This window comes from Solanum pennellii, chromosome 2, assembly GCF_001406875.1.
Source record: "Solanum pennellii chromosome 2, SPENNV200".
Taxonomy (NCBI): Eukaryota; Viridiplantae; Streptophyta; class Magnoliopsida; order Solanales; family Solanaceae; genus Solanum; species Solanum pennellii.
In genome coordinates this window covers 58671946-58698422 of record NC_028638.1, presented here as the reverse complement: position 1 = coordinate 58698422, position 26477 = coordinate 58671946, and the positions used below count along the sequence as shown (strand labels likewise).

General features: G+C 34.6%; 5 protein-coding genes across 5 annotated transcripts; 1 reads left to right on the top strand and 4 right to left on the bottom strand.

Annotated features, from left to right (window-relative positions):
- Nucleotides 1–1504: 1504 nt before the first annotated feature.
- On the top strand, nt 1505–3816 carry LOC107011038 (putative pentatricopeptide repeat-containing protein At3g01580). Its single transcript, XM_015210354.2, has one exon. The coding sequence runs from the start codon at nt 1714–1716 to the stop codon at nt 3661–3663; it is 1950 nt and encodes a 649-aa protein (XP_015065840.1). The 5' UTR covers nt 1505–1713; the 3' UTR covers nt 3664–3816.
- Nucleotides 3817–3977: 161 nt separating this feature from the next.
- LOC107011040 (altered inheritance of mitochondria protein 32) lies at nt 3978–7737 on the bottom strand. The gene is made up of 5 exons (XM_015210356.1): nt 7320–7737; nt 7001–7086; nt 6358–6663; nt 5793–5876; nt 3978–4623 (listed from the first exon to the last, which is right to left on the bottom strand). Exons 1-5 carry the CDS (start codon nt 7674–7676, stop codon nt 4302–4304), a joined length of 1155 nt encoding a protein of 384 aa, XP_015065842.1. The 5' UTR covers nt 7677–7737; the 3' UTR covers nt 3978–4301.
- A 629-nt stretch (nt 7738–8366) lies between these two features.
- Nucleotides 8367–12029, bottom strand: LOC107011039 (serine/threonine-protein kinase D6PK-like). The gene is made up of 3 exons (XM_015210355.2): nt 11686–12029; nt 10223–11259; nt 8367–9506 (listed from the first exon to the last, which is right to left on the bottom strand). Exons 2-3 carry the CDS (start codon nt 11236–11238, stop codon nt 8645–8647), a joined length of 1878 nt encoding a protein of 625 aa, XP_015065841.1. The 5' UTR covers nt 11239–11259; nt 11686–12029; the 3' UTR covers nt 8367–8644.
- Nucleotides 12030–15140: 3111 nt separating this feature from the next.
- Nucleotides 15141–19679, bottom strand: LOC107009043. The gene is made up of 3 exons (XM_015208301.2): nt 19455–19679; nt 19248–19370; nt 15141–15417 (listed from the first exon to the last, which is right to left on the bottom strand). Exons 1-3 carry the CDS (start codon nt 19488–19490, stop codon nt 15238–15240), a joined length of 339 nt encoding a protein of 112 aa, XP_015063787.1. The 5' UTR covers nt 19491–19679; the 3' UTR covers nt 15141–15237.
- A 2047-nt stretch (nt 19680–21726) lies between these two features.
- LOC107011524 (heterogeneous nuclear ribonucleoprotein 1) lies at nt 21727–25488 on the bottom strand. The gene is made up of 6 exons (XM_015211059.2): nt 25148–25488; nt 23924–23964; nt 23677–23840; nt 23448–23550; nt 23183–23352; nt 21727–22648 (listed from the first exon to the last, which is right to left on the bottom strand). The coding sequence occupies exons 1-6, from the start codon at nt 25288–25290 to the stop codon at nt 22088–22090; spliced, it is 1182 nt and encodes a 393-aa protein (XP_015066545.1). The 5' UTR covers nt 25291–25488; the 3' UTR covers nt 21727–22087.
- Nucleotides 25489–26477: the final 989 nt, after the last annotated feature.

Here is a 26477-nt window from a genome sequence, read left to right as displayed (position 1 = left end):
AGTATTAAAGAAGGCATTACTTAAAGCTTTAGTAGTAGGTTCATTGTGTAAATAATTGTAACTAAGAGGGCTATTCATTAAAGAAGTTGTTAAAGTTAGTTAGAAGTTGTTAAAGTTAGTTAGAAGTTGGTTTATTATTTTTGTATATATGTTCAAGTTGTGTGTACAGAATGGGCATTAGAAAATATATACAGAAGAGAGGTTCACGTTTTTCTCTCATCTTCTTCCTCACTCTCTATCTCTTCTCTGTTTCTTCACTTCTACTTCTTCTCTACAAGAAGATTAACACATTGCAACTCTATCCACAAGTTACTATATCTGTGACAGAAACTAAGTTTTTTTTCCATCACTGCATATCAAAATTTTACCCAAGAATATCAAATCATTAGTAGTATAATATAACCTTGAAAAGATATGAGCTCCGCACACCGTTTGACTTTTTTTCTTTTTTAAATTTATAATTTAAACACTTCTTGAAATAATATTTTTTTAGAAAGATTAAAAAAAAATGTATCACATAAATTGAAATAGAAATAGTACATAACAAAAATAACATATAGGTCATTACAATTTAGCTCCCTATTATCAGGATTCATGAACAAGTCTCTGAAATTGATGATCATGCCACTAGTAGGTCATTACATCAGCTTAATAGTTAAATAATTAATTATTTTTTTAAAGAAAATTAATGTCAAGACTTTTTATTTTCTAATTGGTTAGTTTTTTGGGATCTCACTTGATAATTCTTTTTCCCACAATATATCAGAACTAAGAAAATATAATATAATTTCATTTCTTGACTTTTACCAACAATTAGAGTGTGACTTACAAGCCATTCTTTTTAACGTATTCCCCATAATTGATAAGTAATCATGATTACACTTTTAATTATTCTCATTTATTGAATTTAGAGAGCAATTGACCATGATTATTACAACTTATTCTTATTTAAATATTTCTCATTCAGAAGAAATCCTGATTCTTTCTTGATCTCATTTAGAGCAGTTGACTTGCTAAGTCTTTTTTTTAATCTAAAAAGAAAGTTTCTTTTTTTTCCTTGAATCAAAAAAATTATGATTTGCTAAGTCTTTTTTCTTTAATCTAAAAAGAATGACCTGTAAAGTCTTCTTTTTGTTTCTTTAAATAAAAAAAATTATGATTTGCTAAGTCTTTTTTCTTTAATCTAAAAATAATGAATGGTTATTAATTGTTAAATTAGGTCTTAGACCTAACACACACTCCAAAAGCTAGCTCAAAGGGAGGAGGATTGCCCAAGCCTTATGAAGAGTCCACCCATCTCATTAATACCGATGTGAGACTTTTGTCATTCTTTAACACCCCACCTCACGCCCAGTGCTTAGCAACTGGTGCGTGGACAATTTTAATTTTGAGGACTCCAACATCGGGTGAGACGGGTCCTGCTCTGATACCATGTTAAATTAGGTCTTACGCCTAACTCACACCCCAAAAGCTAGCTCAAAGGGAGGAGGATTGCCCAAGCCTTATGAAGAGTCCACCTCATTAATCACCGATATGAACTTTTGTCATTCTTTAACATTAATCTACTACTGTGTAGCAAAGCAAAACTCGATTAAACTTGAGTTCCTGTCGAAACTCAGTATTTAAAAAAAACTACCTTTTCTTGTTTGGGACTTGAACTTGAAAATAAAAAAATACTTACCAGGCGAAATGCAGTTTGATTGAACGGCACTTATGAGATCACCGGAACTTGTGTTGAAGGTCGTCGGAGTATCTAGAACAACCAATTTTCTCACTCAATTGCATTCTTTAACTATCAGAACTTACGACACTCACTTGGCTGCAAAAATAACAGACTTATATTTGGAGTTGTTACCAGCTCAAACTGCGCGTAAGCTGTTTGATGAAATTCCTCACCCAAATATATACACCTGCAATCGCATTCTGCAACGCTTCTGTGGAAAGAACCGATATGAGGAAGTATTATCTCTGTTTTCGTCCATGTTTTCATTCCAAAAGGTTGATCATTTTACTCTACTCTTTGCATTAAAGGCGTGTTCTGCATTAAAAGCTACAAATTTTGGCAAAATAATTCATGGGTTGGGGAAGAAATATGGTAAAATTCATTCAAACATGTTTCTTGGATCAGGCCTCATTGACATGTACTCGAGATGTGGAGATATGGACGATGCTTTTCGCGCCTTTGAGGAATATTCAAAACCGGATATTGTTTTATGGACTACTCTGGTTACTGGATATGAGAAGAACTTTAAGCCTGATAAAGCACTAGCTGTTTTTACTGGAATGGTGATGGCGCATTGCATTAGTCCAGACCCAATAACTCTTGTCACTGTTGTCTCTGCTTGTACTCAGTTGTTGAATTTAAAAGCTGGAAAAAGTGTTCATGCACACGTGTTTCGAATGGGTTATGAAAGTTCCCTTTCTTTATCAAACGCTCTGCTGAACTTATATGCGAAATCTGGGTCCATGTTTTATGCAGGAAATTGGTTTAGGGTGATGGAGGAGAAAGATGTTATCTCATGGAGTTGTATGATCTCATGTTGTGCTCATAATGATGCTACTGATAGAGCTACAAGTCTTTTTGATGAGATGATATATAAAGGAATTGAACCCAACGTCGCATGTGTTATCAGTGCTTTGCAAGCATGTGAAGCTTGTTGTAATTTAGACAAAGGCAGGGAAATACATAAATTAGCTTTGCAGAAAGGTTTTGAACTTGATATATTGGTCTCCACTACTCTGATTGATATGTACATGGGCTGTTGTTCACCTCAGGAAGCGATTATCTTATTTGACAGGATGCCCAGCAAAGATCCTGTTTCTTGGTTTGCTCTGTTATGTGGTTGTGTTCAAAATGGAATGGCCAACAAGTCTATGCAAATATTTTGTGATATGATGGCCAGCGATATCCAACCTGATGCTACTGTGATGATTAAACTTCTTGGAGCTTGTTCTGATTTGGGGGTTCTTCAATTGACTTCTTGTCTTCATAGTTATGTAATTAGAGGTGGGTTCATCAGCAATTCGTTCATCGCATCTTCAGTTATTGATTGTTATGCAAAATGTGGTAGCTTGGAGGAGGCTATCAATGTTTTTGAGAGTTTAACAGATAAAGATGTTGTTATCTGGAGCTCCATGTTTGCTGGCTACGGAATTCATGGGCAAGCTAGGGAATCAATTAAGTTATTTCATCGTATGGTTACAGATACCACGGTGTGTCCTAACAAAGTTACCTTCCTTTCAATATTAGCAGCTTGTAGTCATGCAGGCTTTGTTGAGGAAGGAATTGAATTCTTCAATATGATGTTAAATGAATACGAACTGATGCCAGAATCAAAGCATTATGCAATCATTGTTGACCTGCTTGGACGAATCGGAGAACTGGACAAGGCTATGTGCCTCATTAACCAAATGCAGTCACGGGTTGGAGCACACGTATGGGGGGCCTTGCTTGGTGCTTGCAGGATTCATCAGAATGCAGAAATTGGAGAAGTCGCTGCCAGGAATCTTCTCCAGTTGGATCCAGATCATGCTGGATATTACATCCTGTTATCAAATGTGTATGCTGTTGATGGGAAGTGGGATGATGCAGCTGAACTTAGAGGTCCAATTAAAGAGAGAGAATTGAAAAAGATAACTGGCCAAAGTGTTGTTAGACTTTAGGAATGAGGCTCACGTTGTTTTACACAACAGTGGATGTCACAGGGACGTAAGAGCATATGTATGGTCCTAATTCAAACATTCTGCTGCATCGTGCAGAAAAAAGTTGTATAGTTCTGAAGTTTGACACATAAGAGTAGACATCTGTGATTTGAACTCAAAACCTCAACCGTCAAGAGGACGAAAACTATGTCAAACATTTCTTAGGTTGCATCGATGAAGTAAAGACACCAAACATATCGCTACTGTTTGCTAGCTGTGTCTTTTTTCCATGGTGGTCAAAGGGAGCGGGCTGAAAAGACAATCATATCAACCAGTTTCACAAGAAGAAAAAAGCAAATCTGCCCATAACACATCACATAAAATCACCGTCGACCCCAAGCAAGAGAAGAAAAAACTATCATTCTACATGTAGCACTTAGTTGGCACTTTATATTTATCAGCCCTTCTAGTTCTTACTGGGAACGAGCAAAGGAGCTCCTCTCCATAGTCGAATTACACATCGCATTTAATTTTCTCTAAATATACCAAATATGTATGCATTTTCAGTATCCGAGATTATCTCGAACATTATTACCTTTCTACAAAACCTAGATACCCGAAAACTCTTGAGCACAAAGTTTGTCCCAAGTTAACATGCTTCACCGTGACTTCTTGTAAAAGCCATAAGCCACAGCGACAACAGCCACTGCTCCAACCACACCTACAGCTGCGAGTATTTCACGCTGCTCCCATTTGCCGAACCAGTTTGAAACTGTTCCCTGCCCTTTCTTGTTTTCTTTCTGCTCAGCACTTGCATCTCTACAACAAGAAACTCCCGCAGCACCTTGGCAACAGCTGAAACTAGTTACACTACTCTCCTGACTTCCATTTTCAAGAGACTTCTTTTCTTCATTGGTTACTTCAGGAACCTTCTGTTCATCCACTTTATCAGTTACCTTCTCATATTGTCCCATTTGGCCCCTACAATAGATCAGAGTAGAGTTGTATCACATCTGTGATAACAGCAATTTAAAAAATAAAAGCAACATATCAATTTTTGCAGCAGTGCTGAAGACGTTTCCTCCATCCGTAAATTTTAGAGGTCAAGAAGCATGATTTAGGCCAACCAAACCATCAAATCTAGCAAATAGTGACCGTTTAAGGGGTATGGCTTCCCCCAAGCACTCCTAATAGAAATAGTCTAACCATTATGGAGACAGATCCAGATATTATCTCAATCAAGGACTAGTCGACTGTTTAAACATAATGAATTCTTACTAAGAGACAAATAATTAAGAATTAACAAGTTTCCCTCCTGATCAAATAAAGATGATGAGATGCGGAGAAAGGAATAAACTCCGAGTTTCTGAAATTTATGGCCCATTACATGGGATATATAATATAATACTTTCAACATACAGCATCCATGCGATTTTTTAAAAGGAAAATAATTTTATTAATAATGGAAAAATCTCCCCACACAATTTCCAACTGATAACACTCTTAAACCCAAGTATGTTTTTTCTGCAATGGGAGCGGGATCACCTTGCCACTAGACCAAATAGTATGGAAAGCAATCAAACTTCGCCACGCTATGAGATAATCAGATAGCAAAAGTGAAGAAGATTTTTTTAAACAACAGACAAATCAACTCTCTACCTGTCTTAAAATTGATGCTAAGCATAGGCACCCAACACCAACCAAATAACTAGAGGGACAAACAAACACAGATCCAGATAACAAGGGATCCATCATCTTCTGATACCCCCCTTATTCACTGTTAACAACCATTACTTTGTCCTAATTTTATAAGAGACAACCTTTTGTTACTTAATTAGTAGGAAGAGGAGTGAGTGATAGTAAATTAAATAAGTATAACATTGTTCCCATCCTAAACCTGTAAGGAAAAGGAAGCAACTGTTGCTCCCTCAAAATGAAAAGATAGACAAAAATGGCATAGGAATAAGCACAATTGCAGTTATAGAGTATGTTGAGCACAATCTCATAGTTGAAGAGTAATATATACATCTACCTAGAATTAAAACCATGGAAAACATTAAGATACTTCCTCGTGATTTAGCTGTGCCATGAAGCAAAACAGCACTGAAGCATGCAAAAGAAAAAAAAGGGAGAGGACAATCAATACAAACCTCCAAAGTCGTTCAATGACTTTTCCCTCTCCAATATGCTCATCAAGCAAAGCAGGTACATCACTTGGCGTAACATAGCCATACCTGCACTAACACAACAAAGAGCACATATAACATGTATGTAATGGACAGTCTTAAGGCAAAGTTTCTTTATTGATCTTTGATATGCTGCTTGCAATGTGTGTTTTTCTTTGCAAAATCATTTTCTAGGTAGGCTTAAATTGTTCAACATCTTCTCACAACGAAATGTTTTGCACTGAATGGAGAAAATGACCATTCCTCTAATGTACTACAACTCTTACTTTATTGCACTTGCTTCAACCAATATGTAACTAATGGAGTCAATATTTTGCACTCGAAAATATCACCCACCAACCCCACATGGCCCATCTCTCACCTTCCATCTCTTTTATCAGTATATAATAGTTTGCAAGGTAAGAGATTTTTAAAATAAATTTATCTTCATGAAAATAACATTTTCAATCATGCTACCGTTGTTAGATTACAAATTGATCTGGAGGGTAGTGGTGAAATTCCAGGTCGTCCGTTGAAAAATATGACTTACCAGTGGCCAACAATATTCCCGTCCTTTCCTGAGCTGAAGATTATAACATTACCAGCATACTTGTGGCCACCAATATGAGAACAAGCTGTCACACGAACTTTGTCTTTCAAGCTCTTGGACTCAATGAGCTTGCTAAATTCCTCAATTAGAATAGGTCCGCAAACACCACATCTTCGATCACGAAGATTGTGGGCACAGACAAACACATAAGAACCACTCAGCGACTCCTGCAATCCAGAGCTCCAAGTATTGCCATTGACAAGCACATCATCAACAAACGCATCCACATCTGACTCCTTCAAATCCCTTCATCATAAAAACAAGGCTTCAATGCAAACCACGAGACTCAACAGATCCGGACGAATCCGACAATGCATACACGTTTAGATTGACATTTTGAAGCTACCCAAGAGAAAGGATGAAAACTAAAAGGCGACTTCAGTGTGGTATCTACAAACCGTTTCCTTCTAAAATATCAGAAAACTTGGATCCAGCTAATAGAATCAAGTCAAATTCATGAATCTTATTTGTCATTTTCTTGTTTAAAATTGAGTCATTTTGTCAGCCCCCACAATGCATGGAATATCAGCTTTGTGCCGCTCAATGCCGAATTTTAGAATAAATGAATGAACAAATAAACTACCTGTATTTGATCATTTCAGGAAAAATCAGAATATCTCCTTCTGATACTTCCATGTCATCACGTACTTCGCATATTGTCAAAAGAGTCTACAGCAAACACTCATCGGAAAAAATCAATCAATATCGACCGATAAACTAAACCAAAATGTCAAATCAGTTGGATTCACTCCAGAAATAATCACATAAGAAGAAAATTATTCCACTGACAACATATTACCTTTAAGTCGTTCTAGACATTAGCACATAAAGACGCAGTAACACAACAATGAAGTTTCTCCTAGCACCTATTGACAAAAACAATCAGTTATAGAAAACCTAACCTTGATTTTGATGTCATCCTTACGAGCTTTAAGAGCAGCAGAGAGTGACTTTGGAAGCAGATCGGAGTCAGAAGCTTCAAGGCGAGCAGGCCAAGTCTCGTGAGACTTGTAACAGAGGAACAGATGACGATCATAGGAGGTCGCAGTACCTGCAAGTTTACTCTGGTACATCTCCGAACGCTGAAACCCAAACTTGACGTCCTCGTCGGCAGCGTCGGCAGTAGCGTCGGTGGAGAAGTTCTCCGGTGTTCCGGCCATGGCGTTAACTAGGGCTCGTGCAGAAAAGCGAGTGAAGGGTTTTGGAGAGAAGTGCAAGCAAAATGTGATTGAAGAGGAGAGAGAATGATTTAAAGGCATGGGAAGCCTAACAAGGCACACCCGCCACTGACTTGGAAGAAATGATAATTTTGACAACGACCAATTTCTCCAGCAAAATAACAGAATAAAAAATACTATATATTTACTCCCATCAATTAAATAGTACAGTATATATTTCAAATATAAATATGAAAATCAATTAAATTTACTTGATTGTTAATTGTACTAAAAAAATACACTATGATCATTGATCCCTGGTAATCAATTTATTTTCATCTTTCTTATGTGACATTTGAAGAAACATAATCCTTTAGATGTACAAACTTTGATACTTTTGGTCTAGAAAATTAATGGGATTGGTGAAGAATGACTCATTTCTAAATACAAAGTATGTGAGTAGCAAGTTATGAAAACTGAGTTATCGTTAAGAAATTTCCAATTTGAAAATCCATCAAAATGTTTCCCCATGGAAAAATCACTTTTTAGTAATGAATTGTTTATGAAAATGGTCCAACTGTATACTCTGGGGACCATAGGTGCCAAATTCATCTGTTCTAATAAACTTTCTTTGAGTTAGTTTACCAAATCAAAGTAAACATTTTTCTTTAATTAATCCAAAAGAACTATAGAGTCGACCCTAACTTGTTTAAGAATAAAGCATTATTGTTGTTACGCATTTGCAGTTCCATCCAATACTCCTAATTGCCATCAACTTTTTAAATGACTGGATTATGGCACATCAACTTTTGATTCTTCAATTGAAAAAGCTTAAAACATCACATCCAGCAATGCCTAGCTTTATAGCCACATCAAGGCCTTCTTCATTAATATCAACAACATACTTATACAAAGAAAAATGGCCTTCACCATCTAATTCCTATGCATCTTGCATTTAACAGAGTATGCACTTCACATTAGCATAAAGGAACACAAAAACTGTGTCTTCTTCAACGTTGAGCTCTTCGTAGAATGGCAATGAGGGCATTGCTGCCAAGGAAAAGAATTCTTCAGAAGAAATCAATCTCAAAATAATTACCTGAAGGCTTCACATCAAGTCCGGGGGCCTTTCCTGCTGGTGGTGTTCGGGGCATATCATATGTCATGGAGGACGGCTTTGGTACATCTGGAGGACTGGTACATCTTATAAGTGCCCAGTTCACATTCTGGAAGAAAGGATGTTGTTTTATTTCAGTAGCCCCTCGCCTATATGCAAGGCGATGTTGTGGCTCCTTCACGAGTAGGCCTCTTATCAAGTCCCTTGCTGCAAAACTAACACTAGGTGTTTCAGGAAATTTCAAGGGCTGTCCAACAACGTTAAACAATGTTGCCCTGTTGCCTGCTCCTTTGAAAGGAGTTTGTCCAAACAAGAGTTCATAGAGAAAGATCCCAAATGTCCACCAATCTACAGCACTGCCGTGTCCTTCACCCTTTATAATTTCTGGAGCTAGGTACTCATGTGTTCCCACAAAAGACATTGATCGAGCACTCGTTGGTTCAGCAAGGAGTTCCGGAAGAGGCCGGTTCACTTGGTTATATGTTTCAGTCTTTTGTTTGGACTTCTTTTCTTTCTTGTTCTTGCTTAGAAAACGCGGTGTAAAACATGAAGGTTGGATACATGCAGGCTGTACGACACAAGATGGCTCAATACAAGCAGGCTGGACACAATATGATGAGCTCTTGCACTCTAAGCTTGAATTTGAAGATCTAACTAGAGTTGGGCTCACGGCACACCTCAAGGAGAGGTCAAAATCAGAAAGCATTATATGGCCATCTTCTCGAACCAAAACATTCTCTGGTTTAAGGTCTCTGTAAATGATTCCAAGCATGTGCAAGTACTCTAGAGCAAGAAGGACTTCAGCCACGTAAAACCTATATTCCCAATAAAAAAAATCAACAGTGAAAATCATAACAAAACTCAATCATAAGTCATAACTACGTAACTCCAACCTAAACTATCATTGATTACGGTAGATGTAATGTCTCAAGTCTATCCGAATGAACTTATCTTTGGTTCATACGAGACAAACTACTCGGTTATATTCAATTCCCTTGGCCCCAGAAAACAAAATTTTAGAACATTATACCGGTCAGTTTCCAAATGACAGTGATGAATATGAGCATGCAACTGGAAAATAATATTTGCTACTGGACTGCACACAACAAGAAAGGTCTGAACTCAATGTTGAGAAAAATTACAAAAGGCTAGGAAATAAGCAACATCTTTAATTGAAGAGATATCAAGGCAAACACACAGATACGGATCTAATAAACAGCAGGAGAAAAAAAAGTCAACAGCTATAAGCACAGAGCAGTGGATCTCACTCATCATTGTTTGAGCGCAAGGCCTAAAGAGGTGAGACAGTTAGCAGAAGACATATATGCACAGGATCTTCCTTGCATAATAGATTAAAGTCATTTCCACTATTATGAACTTTTGAGACACTTAAAGCATAACGATGATGGTAACAGATTGGTTTATACAGGAAGCAATGTTAAAAGTTCTTTATTCATTAAGATCGCAGCGATAGTTGGATATTTTGAACACAAAGCAAAGAGGTGAATATGATATGCGGACAAACACTAACCTGGCAGCATGCTCCGGGAAGAATTTTCCTGGCTGCTTTTGCCTAAGTGCATGCAAATCTCCACCAGGGCAGAATTCCATCACCAAGCAGGAAAATTTGTCTGTTTCAAAGTGCGAATACAGTGTTGGTAGAAAGGGATGATCCAGAGACTGCAGTATCTCTCTTTCCGTTTGAGCTCTCACAAGTTTCTTGCGACTTTCTAGAGCTGCCTTGTCCATCACTTTCATGGCAAAGAAACATCTTGTGCCAATCAACTCTGCTAGAAAAACACTTCCTATATCACCACATCCCAATCTCTTCAACAGTCTAAAGTGGTTAAAACCCAATGTTCCCTCATGTGCTCTAATAACTTGTATTGCATCCCACCTTGTATCATTTGCCTTATGTGGTTTATATACTGTGCTATTGAAACTACTAGAGCTGCTTTCATCACTAACGTCACTACCTGTGCTGCCTCTGTAGAAGCTTGTTTTTCTGCTCTCAACATGATCACACGAGTTGCTAACATCACCACTTTCGCCAGACTTGTCCACAGTGCTGCTAGCGCATTCACTGACTTCTGTGTTGGAAAAACTTTGTTTGGCTTCTGTGTACTGTGTAGCAGAATAAAAACTGTTTTGAGGACTAGGACAGTAGGTGATTCCTGAGTCTTTGGCAGTCGCATTCAAATCATCGTTTGAAGTACCATTTTTCGAAACATGATGTAAATCCTTGATAGATGATTCAGTTTCCAAAGCCAAAACCTGTTCTCCTGAACAACCTTCTGCTAATTGATTTACAGTATCCTCATTTGCTTTAAAATGCTTCGAACCAGTCACTGATCCAGTTTGAGTATGAGCTACGGTGGAACCAAGGTCCATCGCTATTGGATATGAGATAGATGCCTCTTTGTTTTCGGATTGTTTCATCAAAGGAGGATGACTTATCTTGGAGGCCAAAGATGTATTGCACTCAACCGCAGCGAATGAATTGTGAACGTTCGGCAAGGAACTGATTACATCAACAAGAGACTCCATTGTATTTTTTTGGTGTAAACACTGTCATTACACAATTAAAAGTGAAGAAAAATTAGCTACTTAACAGTTTGACCATGAATACTTTTTACTCTTTCCCGGAGTTGAATTCTGGAAATCATTTTTGGCCATAAAATCCGGAATTCAACTTTTGAAAAATACCAATTTCATGGTCATATATAACTCCAATTTCCATATTGAAAACAAAATTAAATACTTTTTTTTTTCAAATTTCACAATTTTCAACTAAATTTTGAATAATTTTTACCATAAATTGATTCCGTCATCTCATAATACAGCATTGATTACAAAACTTTATATAGAATTACAGTAAAATCACAGAATTAAATGATCATACAATTCCTCCAAAGGATCAACGTAAAGTTGTATATCCACAAATAAATCAAAAAAAAAAAGTGGACAGAGAGAGTAATAGGTTGTTGAAATCACCTGATTATCAAATGGAGAAAAATGAATGATGTGCCATGATTATTGAGACCCTTTCCACTTAAAAAGGGAAACAGCTTTGCACCTTTTTCTTTCTGGGTCCTCTCCTTTTTCAGATCCGATCGTAACAATAAAAAGAGTGAGTGACTAATTATTATATTTCAAATAAAGGATACAAACAGAGTAAATGAATCAACTCAAACAAAACTCACAACAAAAAAATGAAATAGAATAGAGCTTAGTCAAGAAATTGATACATAAGATTTTCTCTCTCTTTCTCTTTCTATGTTTTACTCTATTTTCTCCTTCATCTTCACCTTTTCTTGTTTTTGTAAACGCTTATATTGTAATCATATACGCTGCTTCTTTTCTTCGGTAAACTACGAAAACAAAAAATAAAATATTATTTCGTTTCAATTTATTTGTCTTATTTATTAAATGCACAATAATAATATACACTAATTTATAATTATTGACTATTATAACTTATAGTATTAATATTTATTTTTAATTATTGGTAATATATGATATTTATAAAATAGTAATTATTTTTTAATTATTAAATTGAATTTATTATTACTGCTGATTTTTTTTTTCTGCAAATATTTTTAGTGTGACAGAGCCTCTGAATTCCATTCAAGTGAAAAAGCATGTTTTCATTAAATAGGTTGCGATTTTAAAAATTCAAAATTCTAATTTGAAATATACAATAAATTCCAGGTACGTTACCCAATTGAAACCATATGTGCCAATGGAAAAAATAGAATCACTTCAATTATTGTTTATCAATCAATAATATGATAAGATAAGATGAATAAAGAGACTTGAAAATATATACATGTGTACAAAAAAACTGTCCCAAGAATAGTTGTTTATCACATTTTTGCATATTGCTCCAAGTTTTGACATTATATGACATATTTGTTATGAAACTAAGTTTTAGAAAAGGCTATTTTAAAAAAGAAATCATACTCAATCTTAACCTTTTAATACTATATTAACATATGTCATTTAATTTTAAAATAAAATTAAAAAAGGTAACAAAATTCTGATGAACATCAGAGCAACTGTTTCTTCAAATTGAATCATCCGTATTTATATGTCAATTATTATGTTAAAAGTATTTATTTATTTTTAATTTTTCAGTTTAAAAAATAATTTATACTTTATGCATATTTTACTTTTAATGTTATGTATCTTAATTCATTTATCAACATTTTATCAAGTCAAACATGAAGGGAGGATGTAATATTAGGAGTTAGAGATTGTTTTGTACACGAAATAAGGTAAAAAATATCAAAAAAAGTTTATACAACTGAATAACTATAATATTTCGAAATGAATTAAAACAGATCTCAATGAAATAAAATGGTCCCAAAATAATTTAATTCACGTATCAAATCATCTCTTAGTAATGACGTGTTTGACTTGTGTTGCTTGAAGGTCAAAGCAATTCAAAGGAAGCTACTTAGTTGTGCATATTTCCAAGCTACGAATAACGTGTGTAAACAAGCTACTAAGTAACATTTATTGGCTTTGTTATATACTTTTAAACTTTTAATAATCCATATTCATCACCTTTTCCCCTTATTTGAACTATATTCGAAGGAAATCCTTTTAGATTATGATTTAATTTCTATCGCTAATATAATTGAAGTTAAAGTTCAAATTATTTTTAAAAAAATTGTGATAATTTTACGATACATATTTCTTATACGTTTACTAACTGTGATCAGACTAATATCTCAAAATAATTGAGCTTTAATCGTATATCACTTGATTATAAAATTTCAATTTCAAAAATAAAATAGTACTTTTTACCCTCCTCCTAAATGCCATTTATATATTTTCAAGATTGGATAAATTCCAATTTTATTAGAATGATATATATTTATTGGGTAGACTTTAAACTATTAGTGAGACTTTTTCCTTTTATGCTTTACTTCTCTTTTGAAAAATCGCACATTCTTGCCTTGTAATATCAGCATAAAAATAACTACTAAAACATGTATCTTCAATTTTCATGAGTAATATATCAAATGCAACTATAAATTTACTAGTTAAATATAAACATAGATGAAAAATCAAACACATATGTGTGCATTTAGTTTTAAATTCGTCATTAAACAATTAAAATAAAATATATTTTAAGTTATCCTTCTTCTGATAGGTGAATCGGGAAATGAAAAAGTTAAAATTTGACATATAATAATAAATAATAGCAATAGTACTAGTTATGAATGGTACATTAGATTACAAAATTGCACTAAATTTAGTAAAGTAATATAATAATAGTAGTACTATAAATAATAATTACTATATGACATGATAAGAGGCACCATTTGAACCGGGACAGGGAAAGGGGTATTACATGTGCACACACGTGAACCGGAACCGTCGCATGTGGACCGCCTGTCGTGTTCCTTTAATTATTATACTCTTTTATTATTATTACCATTTTATAATAGATAAAACCATTAATGTAGTACTTAATGCATAAATTATAACAACAAAATATTGTACAGTTAAAATTGCTCTGTTTTAAAATCAATTTTTTTATAATAGCATAGGTCAATGGCAATTGCATCCTTCACTTGCGGAATAATAATCACTCAAAACAAGAAACAAATTGCATTTTACGCCTATCTATAGAAAATAATTTATCTATCTGAATTAGATCAAAGATAAGATACGCATATAATCTATCTTTAATATACTTAATATATTTTTATTATTATCACAAGTAAAAAATGCTATAAATTTTGTTGGAACTTTTCACTTTTAAATCAATGTCATAAATGTCAACTGAACTTTTCGATGATGATTTTTTTATTAGTAAATTCATTCGATTTAAATATAAATTAATCTGATCAATAAATTTTGAAGAACTTCCCTCACGAGCTTTATTTTGGACAAGTTGTATATGCAACTACATATATATATTTGTGGCTGAAAATTCAAAAGGGGTTAATCAGTCAGATAGCGTATATATTGTATTGAGAGTCTGCTTCATACATAGTGTAAATAATAATTTGCATGAATAAATTTTATAATGACACGTGGCAGAAAAAGATGGTGAGACAGTACTTGCTATCTTGGGGGCCTTTTGTCTGCAATCAACTATACATGCTTTATGCTTTTACCCAATCATCATTGTCATTGTAATAAGAGTCTTTATTCCCACATTCATTCACCACCATTAAGCTCTTCAATGTAGGAAAGTTTCCATTACCATCAACAACATAAATATAGTACCAATTCCCTTATTTTTATAAAAATTTCCCCTTTATGGTAACATTCTCCTTTGTTTTGTATGTACTTGGAAACACAAGATTTAAAGCCAGTTCGACTATTTCACTGAATACCGATACCACTAAGATCGAAAGAAATCTTACGTTGTTCTTTCTTTAGTGTGTGTTGAGATATGATGTATGATTGAGACATACTGCAAGCAAAAATAACAAACGAGTTCATTTGACACAGGCAATTGAATGAAGTTGTATTTTCATAATGTATACATAAAGATGAAGGGAAAAGGAGTAATCTACTTAATAGTCAAGATTGTTCTAGCAAATTTTCTAAGTACAAATTTAAGATGTATCTTCCAGTAGACAACACATCAAGCCTCTTCTCACTAGGCTCGTATTTCCCTTTACGAAGCTGATAACGATGAGTTACAGCTGAAATGGTGTAAGCTCGGCCTTCGATGGTTACACTTTCTCCACACTGCAAGTTCTGTCATTGAAATTAACTTTCTATTAGACCAGACACCATAAAACACTATACCCCAACTGCGAAAAGCATTGTTGGACGTCTGTCAATTCAAAAATCTTATGTAGGCCCTATGCATGTAGCCAGTTTCAATGAATTAGTGAAGCATTATTGGAAACATGACAGAAAGGTCACATGTCTTTTGTATGGCATGAATGTTGGATATATGAAAAGCATCTGATGCAGTGTGTGTGGCTAGCTTAGTTTCACGTCAAGCTAAGATGTGAGTATTACATTGGAACACGAAAAACACAAGCTTTATGAGTAGTTCTAAGTCTTAATGAAACTGCCAATAAAGACCATGAATAATAGAATCGTGGTTGCCTGAACAGGTAAATCACTTCTTACTGACTGTATTTTCTGACAGATGAGCTATGTTTCTACATTCATCTTTCTGGGTGAACCAAAAAGGTAGAAAATAACAAATAAAAGTAGTTCACAAGTAAGCAGGATCATGAAATTTGAATGCACAAAGAGCTTGATGACATTACATTCAGCCAGTTGAAAATTCAGAGCTACTAATCACTTTTATGTTTTACGGTGAACCATTGGACCCTGTGATATATTTACAGTTTTATCGGATGTCCCCAAAGGGACAAACCAAGTGATTTATTTCTTCTGTTCCCTGCAAGAACAGAATAAGTACAGTCAATTCGAACATGAATGATAACAGAGGTTTGTATTTTTTTTATAAGGTAAATAAGTTTATCAACAATAGGGAACACCTCTAATCTTTTATAATAAAGGTTTGTTCATCTTCAAAAAGGAGCCTCAGAGCTCAAAATTTGCTTCTAGCGAAAAGAAATAGGAAGATTTATCCCTCTTAATGTCATATACCTTCGTCTTGCACATCACACATATGACCTAGCCTTTGATGGGACTTCTTCCTGTTTGTGCTTAATGCAGGATACATGGTCAGCTCCCCCCCCCCCCTCCAAACCCGGGGCATTCAACCTTCCAAAAATGGAGCTTCATTAAGGAACAATATCATATTGCTCCCTTCCCTAGTTCTCCCATAGGATTCGTTCAGTCATGGGAATAATTATGATGCCATCATTATCATTCTGAAACTTGATTCAGGGAAAAAGTTTAGGAGAATAATTGTTCTGACACACACCTACCACATACAGCTTCCTATGACACACACCTATCATATACAGCTTCCTATGACTGGCTCTGAATGAAGGACAAGCTAAAGGGCCCAAAAGAAACCAGCAGATGAACAGACGGATCAATAATAGAACTAAAGAAGCTTCAGCCTTCACATATTAAACAGAAAATATCATCAGCTAGTAACACGTCAAGGCTTGAACAAAGTACAAATGCTTTAGGCAAGTGTGCTAATGCAGACACAACGACCCTAGCACTGGAAGGCAAGCATATCAGGCATCTACCTTTCAGTTCTATGATCTAGAGCTAAAGCAAAAATTTGCTAACTGTGGTTCCCTGAATAAAGTAGCAGCCTAACTTTACCTTTTTAACAACAAACGAATCGGGTTACTTTCACCTACCATTACTAACTTACTCTTCATAACACTCAAGTCAGAAAACTATTTTTGTTAAGGTAAAGTCACTAAACTAACTATTTGTAACACAAAAGTCACAAAACTACTTTTTTGTTTTGTTATTTTATAACCGGGGTATTCGGATCAACTTTAGCTCGGGTACTTCCACGAGTTACCAGCTGCTTCCACCAGCACAAGAACAGGTTACGGGTAACTCCATCCACCAAGGCTTGGATGGACGGGAAGAAATCACCACGTGTTTTTTGTCTCCACTGGAAATTGAACCTGAGACCGCATGGTTAAGTAAACTTTACAGTAACAAATCATTAGCTTAGTGACTTTACTCAAGTAGAAATGCTAATTTAAACCCTTGTCAGCAATTCTTTACATATCCTGCCAATGGTGTTTCACCACAAATTTTACACTTCCCTATCAGTGGAAAGCTCCACTCCTCTGGTTAAGTGGCTGCACTAGTCCACAACTCTTTTAACATTTTTGGACAAAGATAACAGTTCACAAATCATTTGACTCTACTACAATATACTGCTTTTTCTCTATTTTTTAACTCTGTAGTATTGTGTTCTGTTCTATGCTATTTCTCAAATTGCAATCCTTGCAAAAGGAAATTATGAATTAGAAAGAAGGAAGGAAGCTTTCCATATATCTTCTATAGTAATTTTAATCTCTCCCTTTATTCCAAAAATTGACCAATTAACTTCTCGAAAAGTAACATTTTTTTCTTTGAACATGATTTTCGAAAATAAAGACTGAAATCATCTCATTCTTACAAATTGTATTGAAGTGTTGGTATCTGCGGTTATTATATACATCTTATTCTGGAAAGTTGCAAAAATCATGTTGAAAGTGAGATCAAAACATGGTCAATTTGACGACTGTGAACTGAATCAGGTCAAGTTTTAGGTGAAGGGAATTGTAAAAGATTGGCATGAATACACAACTGTGATCTGAATCATTTCTGGGCAAAGGAAATCGTAAATGGTTGGCATGAATAGTTGAATACCATAACGTTGTTGAGTGCTTTAAGAAGATGATCTCAGAAAGTCATGCAAAACAAAGAATAGTCAAAAGAGATTTATACATAAGTCTAGTATTGGCAAGTTGCAGGAGTCACAGACTTCGACCAAGTTACACTCACCTTCATCAATAAATAACAGAGAACTACAGCTTTGAACACATTTAGTCATTTATACAGGTCTAACATATGTGAAGCCATCCAATTCTAACACATCTCACATAAAACCATTTGCCATCAATAGACCAGCGTCTATATTCAAGCAGGTATGGAATGTGAGACACTATCACAGGAAACCAACTTGTGTGCCTTCAAACATCTGCCCTTTTTCTATCTCATGCATGGAAATTCACCCGTTACTCAGCATCCAGCAAGAAAACAGATATTCACTTTAAAATTTTCCCTCTTAGTTTTGGTTCTTTGTAAGCAATACTACAAGCACAGTTAGTACCAAGAGTGTTATAAGCTTAGTGGTTCAATCATAGATATAAGCTATAATACCAAAGAGTTCCCAAACTACTATCCTTAATTCTAGAGTAGCTCATATGCTATGACTTATGAGGCACAACTACCGTCTAGATCAAACCAACCAAATCCTGCAGGGACACTAGCACAATATTTGCTCCAACCACAGTACAGGTATTTGCAAGGAAATCAACCCAAATAGAGGATTCATGTAGTTGACACTTCTCTTAGCTACTGTATTCACGGGTACATAAAGCTGACACTAACTAATTTGGAGTTGAGGATGTTGACATCCATATAAACGTATAAGGAACATGAACTAATCCTAAAACGTGACCATAAGAATTCCATAAAACAAATGTAAGACATTCAACAAAAGCCAATCAACCAAGTGTGTAAACTTCATACAGAATGAATTGGAACCAGCAATATTGAACATAAAATACATTAAACCCCAAATGAATTACTCTTCACATTTCTAATCCAATCAAGTTACAATAATTCCAATGTAAAGAAAGCTCTTTTCTAATCTTCCCAGTAAAAGTAAGATGGTATATGGCCTTTCAACTACAACAACAACATACCCTGTATAATCTCACAACTCACAAATGGGGTCTGGGGGCATTTGGCTTTTTAAGTATATTCAAACAATTAAAAAAAACAGCGATTGCAAGAAAAGGAGCATCAGCATAAACATAATAATCATAACACCAATCAATCAATCAACTGAGCATTCGAGACACATAAGCATTATATATCAAACAGAAACACAAAAACAAAATGATGCTTACCGAGGGGAGGCAACGTATGCCAAGGCTCTTGGGAGGGGGTGAAATTTCAATGACTTTATAGGGTTGGGGATTTTGACTCTTATCTTTCTCCTTCTTTCTGCAGTAAACTTGGTGCCTCTGTGACTGCAATTTTACTAATAATATCAAAAACCCACACACACGCTTAACAACAACAAAAAGAGGGAGATTGCAGAGTTTTATTCATACCTTTAAGAATGAGTTAGTGTTAGAAACCAGAGCCATTTCCTTAATTCCTTATCAATTTCTGCTTCTTGATCCAAAATCAAGATTTTTATTTGGTATGTCCAGTTTCTTGCTCAATTTTCACCAACCAAAAAAAATAAATGAAAAAGGATTTTTTTAAAAATAAAACTATAGAGTGTGGTTAGATAAAAGTGTGTTGTACGTATGGCGCCATTAAAAACTCGCATGTTGTATGACATATAAGTAGAATAGTACAAGACATCAAGTATAGGACTTTACATAACAAAGCATGGAGGTCAAGGATTAGATCTCACAATTAGTACATGGTTTAGTATTTTCTTTTAGTGATATACCATAATTCTGGTCTAAAGCATCTATTAAATTGTGCTTTCACTTTTCAATATTTTTATCACTTTTTTTACTTTTTCACTTTTTTTCAAATGGAATAATATTTCTTTTCGAATTAAGAATTTATAAAAAATAACATCTTCATGTCACTAGTTATACAACAAAAAAATTTATTGTCACTAAAGGTTAAGAGTGATTTTTAGTGACGACTTTTCAAAAAAAAAATATGATAATTAATTTTTAATTGCAATCTAATTTTCTAAAATAAATAACTTGCAATATCAATATTAAAAACACTCAATATTATTACGAAAAATCATGAAAATTACTTCTCGATTCACATAACCTACTATATAATTCATCATTGTACATTTTAAATGTCTATATATACTAGGGAAAAGGGTCTGATATACCCCTCAACTTTGTCATTTAGAGTTGATATTCCCCTTGTTATGAAAGTGGCTCATATATACCTCTACTTGTAAACAAATGGCTCACATATACCCTTTTCATCTAACGGAAATGAAAAAATAATAATTTTAATCTAAATTTTTATTTTTATTTTCTAAAAAATATAATCCCATATAAGTAAATTTAATCCTCGTCAAACATATTTTTTTTGACTTTTTTTGTTTCAGTGACTAATTTATAATTATTATTTTGATAATCAAATTTATTTATGTTTCACTAATATTCTTGTAAAACTTATTGTAGATGACCAAATTTTTTCTTCGAATACGAAATTAAATTACAATACACACAAAAAAAATATTTAATTTTTTTTCTTTAAACTAAGGAATGAAAGAAAAAAACAAAATAAGAATAAGAAACTCAAATAATTATAATAAAAGAAGTCAAAAAATAATTTATGTATGAAAAAAATTAAAATATACCTTGAACTTTGATAGAAGAATCATATATACCCCTAAATAATTTTTTTAATAAAATTAGAAGTAATAAATATAAATTTAAAACTAATTGTTTAACTTCCGTTAAATGAAGGGTATATGTGAGCCATTTTGTAACGGCAGGGGTATATGTGAGCCGTTTGTATAACGGTAAGGGCATATATGAACCACTTTTATAACGAGGGGTATATCAGCTCCAAATGACAAAGTTGAGGGGTATATCAGACCCTTTTCCCTATATACTATAAAAATAAAACATACAATGTCTTCAAACTCCTACTTAATCGATATCATTTTTGTTTTTTAAAAACAATGAAGAAAAAAACACAAAATTAGAATTTAATGTTAAAAACTTTTAGTGACGATTTTTCGGGCTTTTGTGGCGACTATTGTCGCTGCTATAGGTCTAGTTCTTTTGTAGTGAATCCTAGTTGGCAACGCTTAGGTGGAGGGAATAGTCTCATATAACATGTCACATCACTAAAAAATTGGGATGTTAACTCTTGAGGGTATTTGTGGTCTCCTAGGATAAAAACGGAGATATTTTTGATCCCAACATGTAATGGAGAGTATAAATTTCACATAATTTAGAGGCAATTTTGACCCTTTTCCGTAGTAATTATGATTTATGAATTTAGTACTATTGGTTGGTTATAAAATGGCTAAGAATTAGTAATTAGTAGTGGTTTCAATTTTTGATAAGGTTAAAAGAAGGTCCACAAGAATATGTGAATTTGGTTTTGCTTTGACAATAAGTTCCAACAACGGTTGGGTTTGCTCCAATCGTGTGGCTACTCTGTTTTGTTTTATCTTTTGATGACACGTCTACTGTTCTCAATTTGTTATTAAAAAATATCGCAATTGAAAGACACAGATACATTAGGGATATGTTTAGCACGAACAAAAAATATGAAATGTTACTTATTTTCAATCGTCACGCCAATGAAAAATAATCAGAAATGTTTTCCATCACATAGAAGGCACCCTATATGTATTTATCATACACTACAACACCAGAATATAAAATCATCATTTGCTCATTTAGACAGTCTCTAGAATCCATAAATTTACTGGTTTAGTCCAAACTAATTAAAAGAAAAAGGAGATACAAACCTCTAGCACATATAAGAATTGAACATCAATTTGACAATGTTGCTTGAGGATTGCAGATGGATGAGTCGTGTTCCTTGATAAACCAATCGATATCAAAGACACCAGTATATTAACTGAACTAATATTTTTTCAATTAAAATTCGACAAGAGAAAAAAAAAACAAGATTTAGCTCTCAACAAGTGCTTGATGAGTATACATCTCTGGTCATAAGCTTAAAATCACCAAGCCAGAAACAATTCAGCTTTGCACCTTCAACAATTCACTTTCTATCTTCCATAAGGGTGGTATCTGCCTGAACCAGCACCAGCACCAGCACCACCATAGCTTCCTCTACTGCTTCCATACATTGAACCTCCGGCACTATCTCCTCCATACCCACTGCCAAGACCAGCGGCACCATATCCACTACCATATCCACCGCCACCAGCACCATATCCTCCATAACCTTCACCTGCTCCTCCATATCCACCACCAACATCGTAGCCTCTACCAAAGGCTCCACTGCCATAACGGCTAGAATACCCAAAAGAAGCCTCCTCCCTGAAACCTCCTCCGTAGGCACCACCGCCACCATATGCTCCATATCCACCCATTCCTCCTCCACTATATCCACCAAATGCACTGGATCTGCCACCATAGGGGCCACCAGACCTGTAAGGACCAGGACCAGGACCAGGACCAGCAACAACACCATAACCAGAGTCTCCATATCCACCATAAGCATCTGAAAATCCACCACCAAATGCAGCTCTTGGATTCCCTTGACGCCTGAATGGGGCTGGTTGTGGCGCATTAGGTCTCTTGGGCTCAGCCTTCTTGATTTCCACCTATTTGCCATGTAGAAAACTGTTTAGCTTAACCAAGCTTCAAAAGGCTATTGAAAACAACATCATCATGCAACAGATGAATGTTCAACTATCACTAAGAAAATAAGCTTGTATGGATACACAATAACAATTCTCAACTTCTTGAGCCTCAATACAGTTGAGACAACTTCAGCACCTCAACTCAATGATAAGTTTGACAAAAGATGCATAAGTACCAAGTCACAATGAACATAGAAATATTGCTACCCAAATACATACCATTGATATTTCATTGGGTTTGGCAGTCAGTTTCATTAATTTTTCAAGAAAATTGAGAAAGAACACAAGCTCAATCCTTATCAAATTAAGGACATTTGTCAGAAGGCCTAGAACATAAAGAAAAAAACACAAGAAGCACATATACTTAAGAGTGCAACATTGCCACTGAAATCATGTTTGAAGAAGGCAGAAAAGCTTGATAACTTTACAAGATTAATGAAACAATCTAGAAAAAGTATCACCGCCTTAATTAGAACACACTATGGCTATACTAACCTGGGTTCCAGAAAAATCAAGCTTGTTTCCATTAGCCAAGATATCCTCGACAGATTTTTCTGTGTCAAAAGTGATGAATCCAAAGCCACGAGAACGACTAGTAGAATGGTCACGCATGATCTGGTGCTCTTTCACCTCTCCAAACTTTAAAAAGAAGTCCCTGAACTCATCTGAAATATAAATGCAACTTAATACCTCAAAGACTTGTTTCAAAAGAATCCAACGAGTAAAGGCAAGGTGATCAGTCTAGCTACAGGAATATAACCTTCACTAATTGTTGTTGGGATGCCGCCCACAAAAATCTTCTTTGTCTTGAAATCTTTTGAGCTGGAACCTCCTCCTCTAGGTATAGTTCGCTTGATTTCCACCTGACACAATCAAAACATAAGCATGAGGTGAGGTCCCAAATTTTCCATCCACACTAAAATAAAAAGGAAATGAAATCACAAGCTGCTATAAGAATGAAATAAAATAGAAGGCCAATGTAATCTTACTTGCTTTCCATTTATAACATGGTCGTCCTCAATGACTTTATCTACCACGGATGGGTCAGCATAAGTCACAAAACCAAACCCACGTGGCTGTCCTGTCCGCCTTTCCTTCATAATCACGGAATCAATAATTTCACCATATTTACCGAAGTGCTTGACAAATTGAGCTGCAGATATACAATGCAACATTAGAGGCAAGAAAGAAAACAATTTGGCAGAAGATCAAAGCAGCGGATGTTATTCGACAAACCTGAAGTTGTCTCTCTAGCCAAGCCCCCAATAAAAATCTTTCTGCATGGCCACCAAATCCATTGATTAATACAATACCATGAGCAAGTTGATTAATAGGATAACATTCTATGAAAACTGAGAGGCATGCCCAACCAAAAACTAACTTTTTTTTTTTTGAGATAAGTAACTTCAACGAGAAGAACCTCACATCGGAATTCGGAAGAAATTGAAAAGGGCACAGAAGAAAATCATCAAATTAAAAAACTTATCCCATACAAATCAGAATAAAAGAAAACATGAAAATATGTATTCCCAACTCTCTCTGATAGTAAATTACAGTGTTGTTAAAATGGAAGGCATAGACAAGCAACAACAACCAGACCTCACTTAAAAAATTTCGATGGGTACGTTGCAGATAAGCAACAACCATAAAGTGGGGTACGAGGAGTGTAGAGTGTAGAGTGTAGAGTGTACACAAGCTTACCCCTACCTCATAAATGGAGAGATTGTTTCAGATACACCACCAGCTCAAGAAAAAGTCCAAAGCCATACAGAAAAAAGAAATAGCGGAAGTGCGGGAAACAACAGACAGTAACAAAAACAACAACAAATGGTAATTAAGAGTATTAAAACAAAACAAATACAATAGTCAAAGTACAGGATTCAACAAATAGTAACAGAAATCGGAAAGGCAAAGAAACTACAAGAGTAATAATACTACTATTAATGGACAAACAACAAGACAATGCACTAGCACATACTAACCTTCTACCCTAATTTGTGTCCTCCACAAACTCCTCTCCAAGAAGGAGAGCAAAAACGTAAGAAATATAAATGTAACACAATGAAAAGTTATGAGGACTAAGAAACTGAAAAATAACTAAAATCAAGCCCAAACAGCATCCTAAACTCTGATTCTAATTCATACAGAATGATGAAATTTCAACTCTAAATTTATATTCCTAATCATCAAAATATTTATTCACCTTGTTTAATTAAGAATTAATACATCAATTTTAATAACTATGCTTATCGTTTTCCTTCCTCCTTTGAGAAAGGAGCTTACAACCTAGCTTCAGGTCTTAATCATCTCGACATTAACAACACTTGTAAGTTAATACCTATTAAACACAAGCCCTAATAACAATGCTAAAAGAAGAAAAAACATACAGCATGAGTCTTAGATAAAAGAAAAAGGGTACAGCCTAGAACGGAAAGGACAAAACAGTAAAAAAAATAATACCCAGGACTAGCACCATCTCCGGTAAGAGGCTGAGAAGCGCCGGCGTCGTTTTGATGGTCGGGAGTAGTTCTTAGGTCGTCATTAGTTTCTTCTTCCTCCAGCTTGATTTTAACACCATTTACAGTCCCATTTTGTTCCTCCATCGAGAAGAAGACGTTTGTCGGTGCTTTTCAAGGAAGTTTTCAATGAATCGGAACCGGAGCTCTGAGGTTCACCGTGAAAATATGCGGTCTGATCTAGTACAGGACGTTGTCGGCGCTTTTATATACCAAAACCCTAGATAGTTTGATGGGGGAACGTTCGATTTAGAGTATGTTCGGATTAACTTTTAAAGATAGTCTGGTCTGGTTAGTTTTTAACTTTTGAATTGTTTAACAAAAATAAAAATAAATTATGAAATGTTTGGTAAAATTAAAAATAATTTTAAATATTTTAAAATAAATTTAAGAGAAAAGACATAATGATATTTGAAGTTATTTTAAATTTAAAAAAAAAACATTAGTTTTGTCGGCGTCCTACTATTCATGGATCTATTTGAATTTTATTCTTCATTGAAAGACTCACTTTTCATCTTTCTCCGAAACCTCCATTGATAGATGTAGAAGAACTTCCTATATGTATAACAAAAAAAAATTAATCGATTTTTATTCATTAACAATTTGATTTTCGATTTACACAACAAGAAAATGCTCATAGTATAAGTATACTGCATCTTAATGGGTTATTAGTTTACCCAATAACGCAATACTAAAATCGGTACCAAATCAATAACTCAATAATTTTTTTATAGAATCATTAATATCCCGTTAATCCAACAGTAGTGACCCCATAACATTTTTTCGATTTGATGTATTGATCGATTCGATTTTTACACACCTAAACTTCAGTAAACAAAAAATTGGGATAAATCCAACTCAAATACTGTGTAAAGATGAATTTTAAATTTAACTTAATCCTAAAAATTATTTTGACTTGTTAAGTCCACGTAAAGAGATTAATTTCCTATTCGATGTGTGATTAAATTTAGAACACATCTTCCGTTTCTAAGAGGGATTTTAGGCTATACTGACCTATATTTTTTTAGTATGTGGACTGAAATAAACCATAGATGTAATCAAAGTACGTAGTTTACCATTTGAAGTATTATGTGTGATGTGTTAAACTAAGTTTTTAATCCATCGGTGACCCCTTAAACTTGGCACAAACTTTCATCGATGTTTATTTTAGAAACTTCATGTAAGATTTCGCTGTGTTATTTTGACACTTTTTTATAATCAACAACAACATATAATGTATGTGAATTACACTTGCTGATGACGTGTAAAGTGAT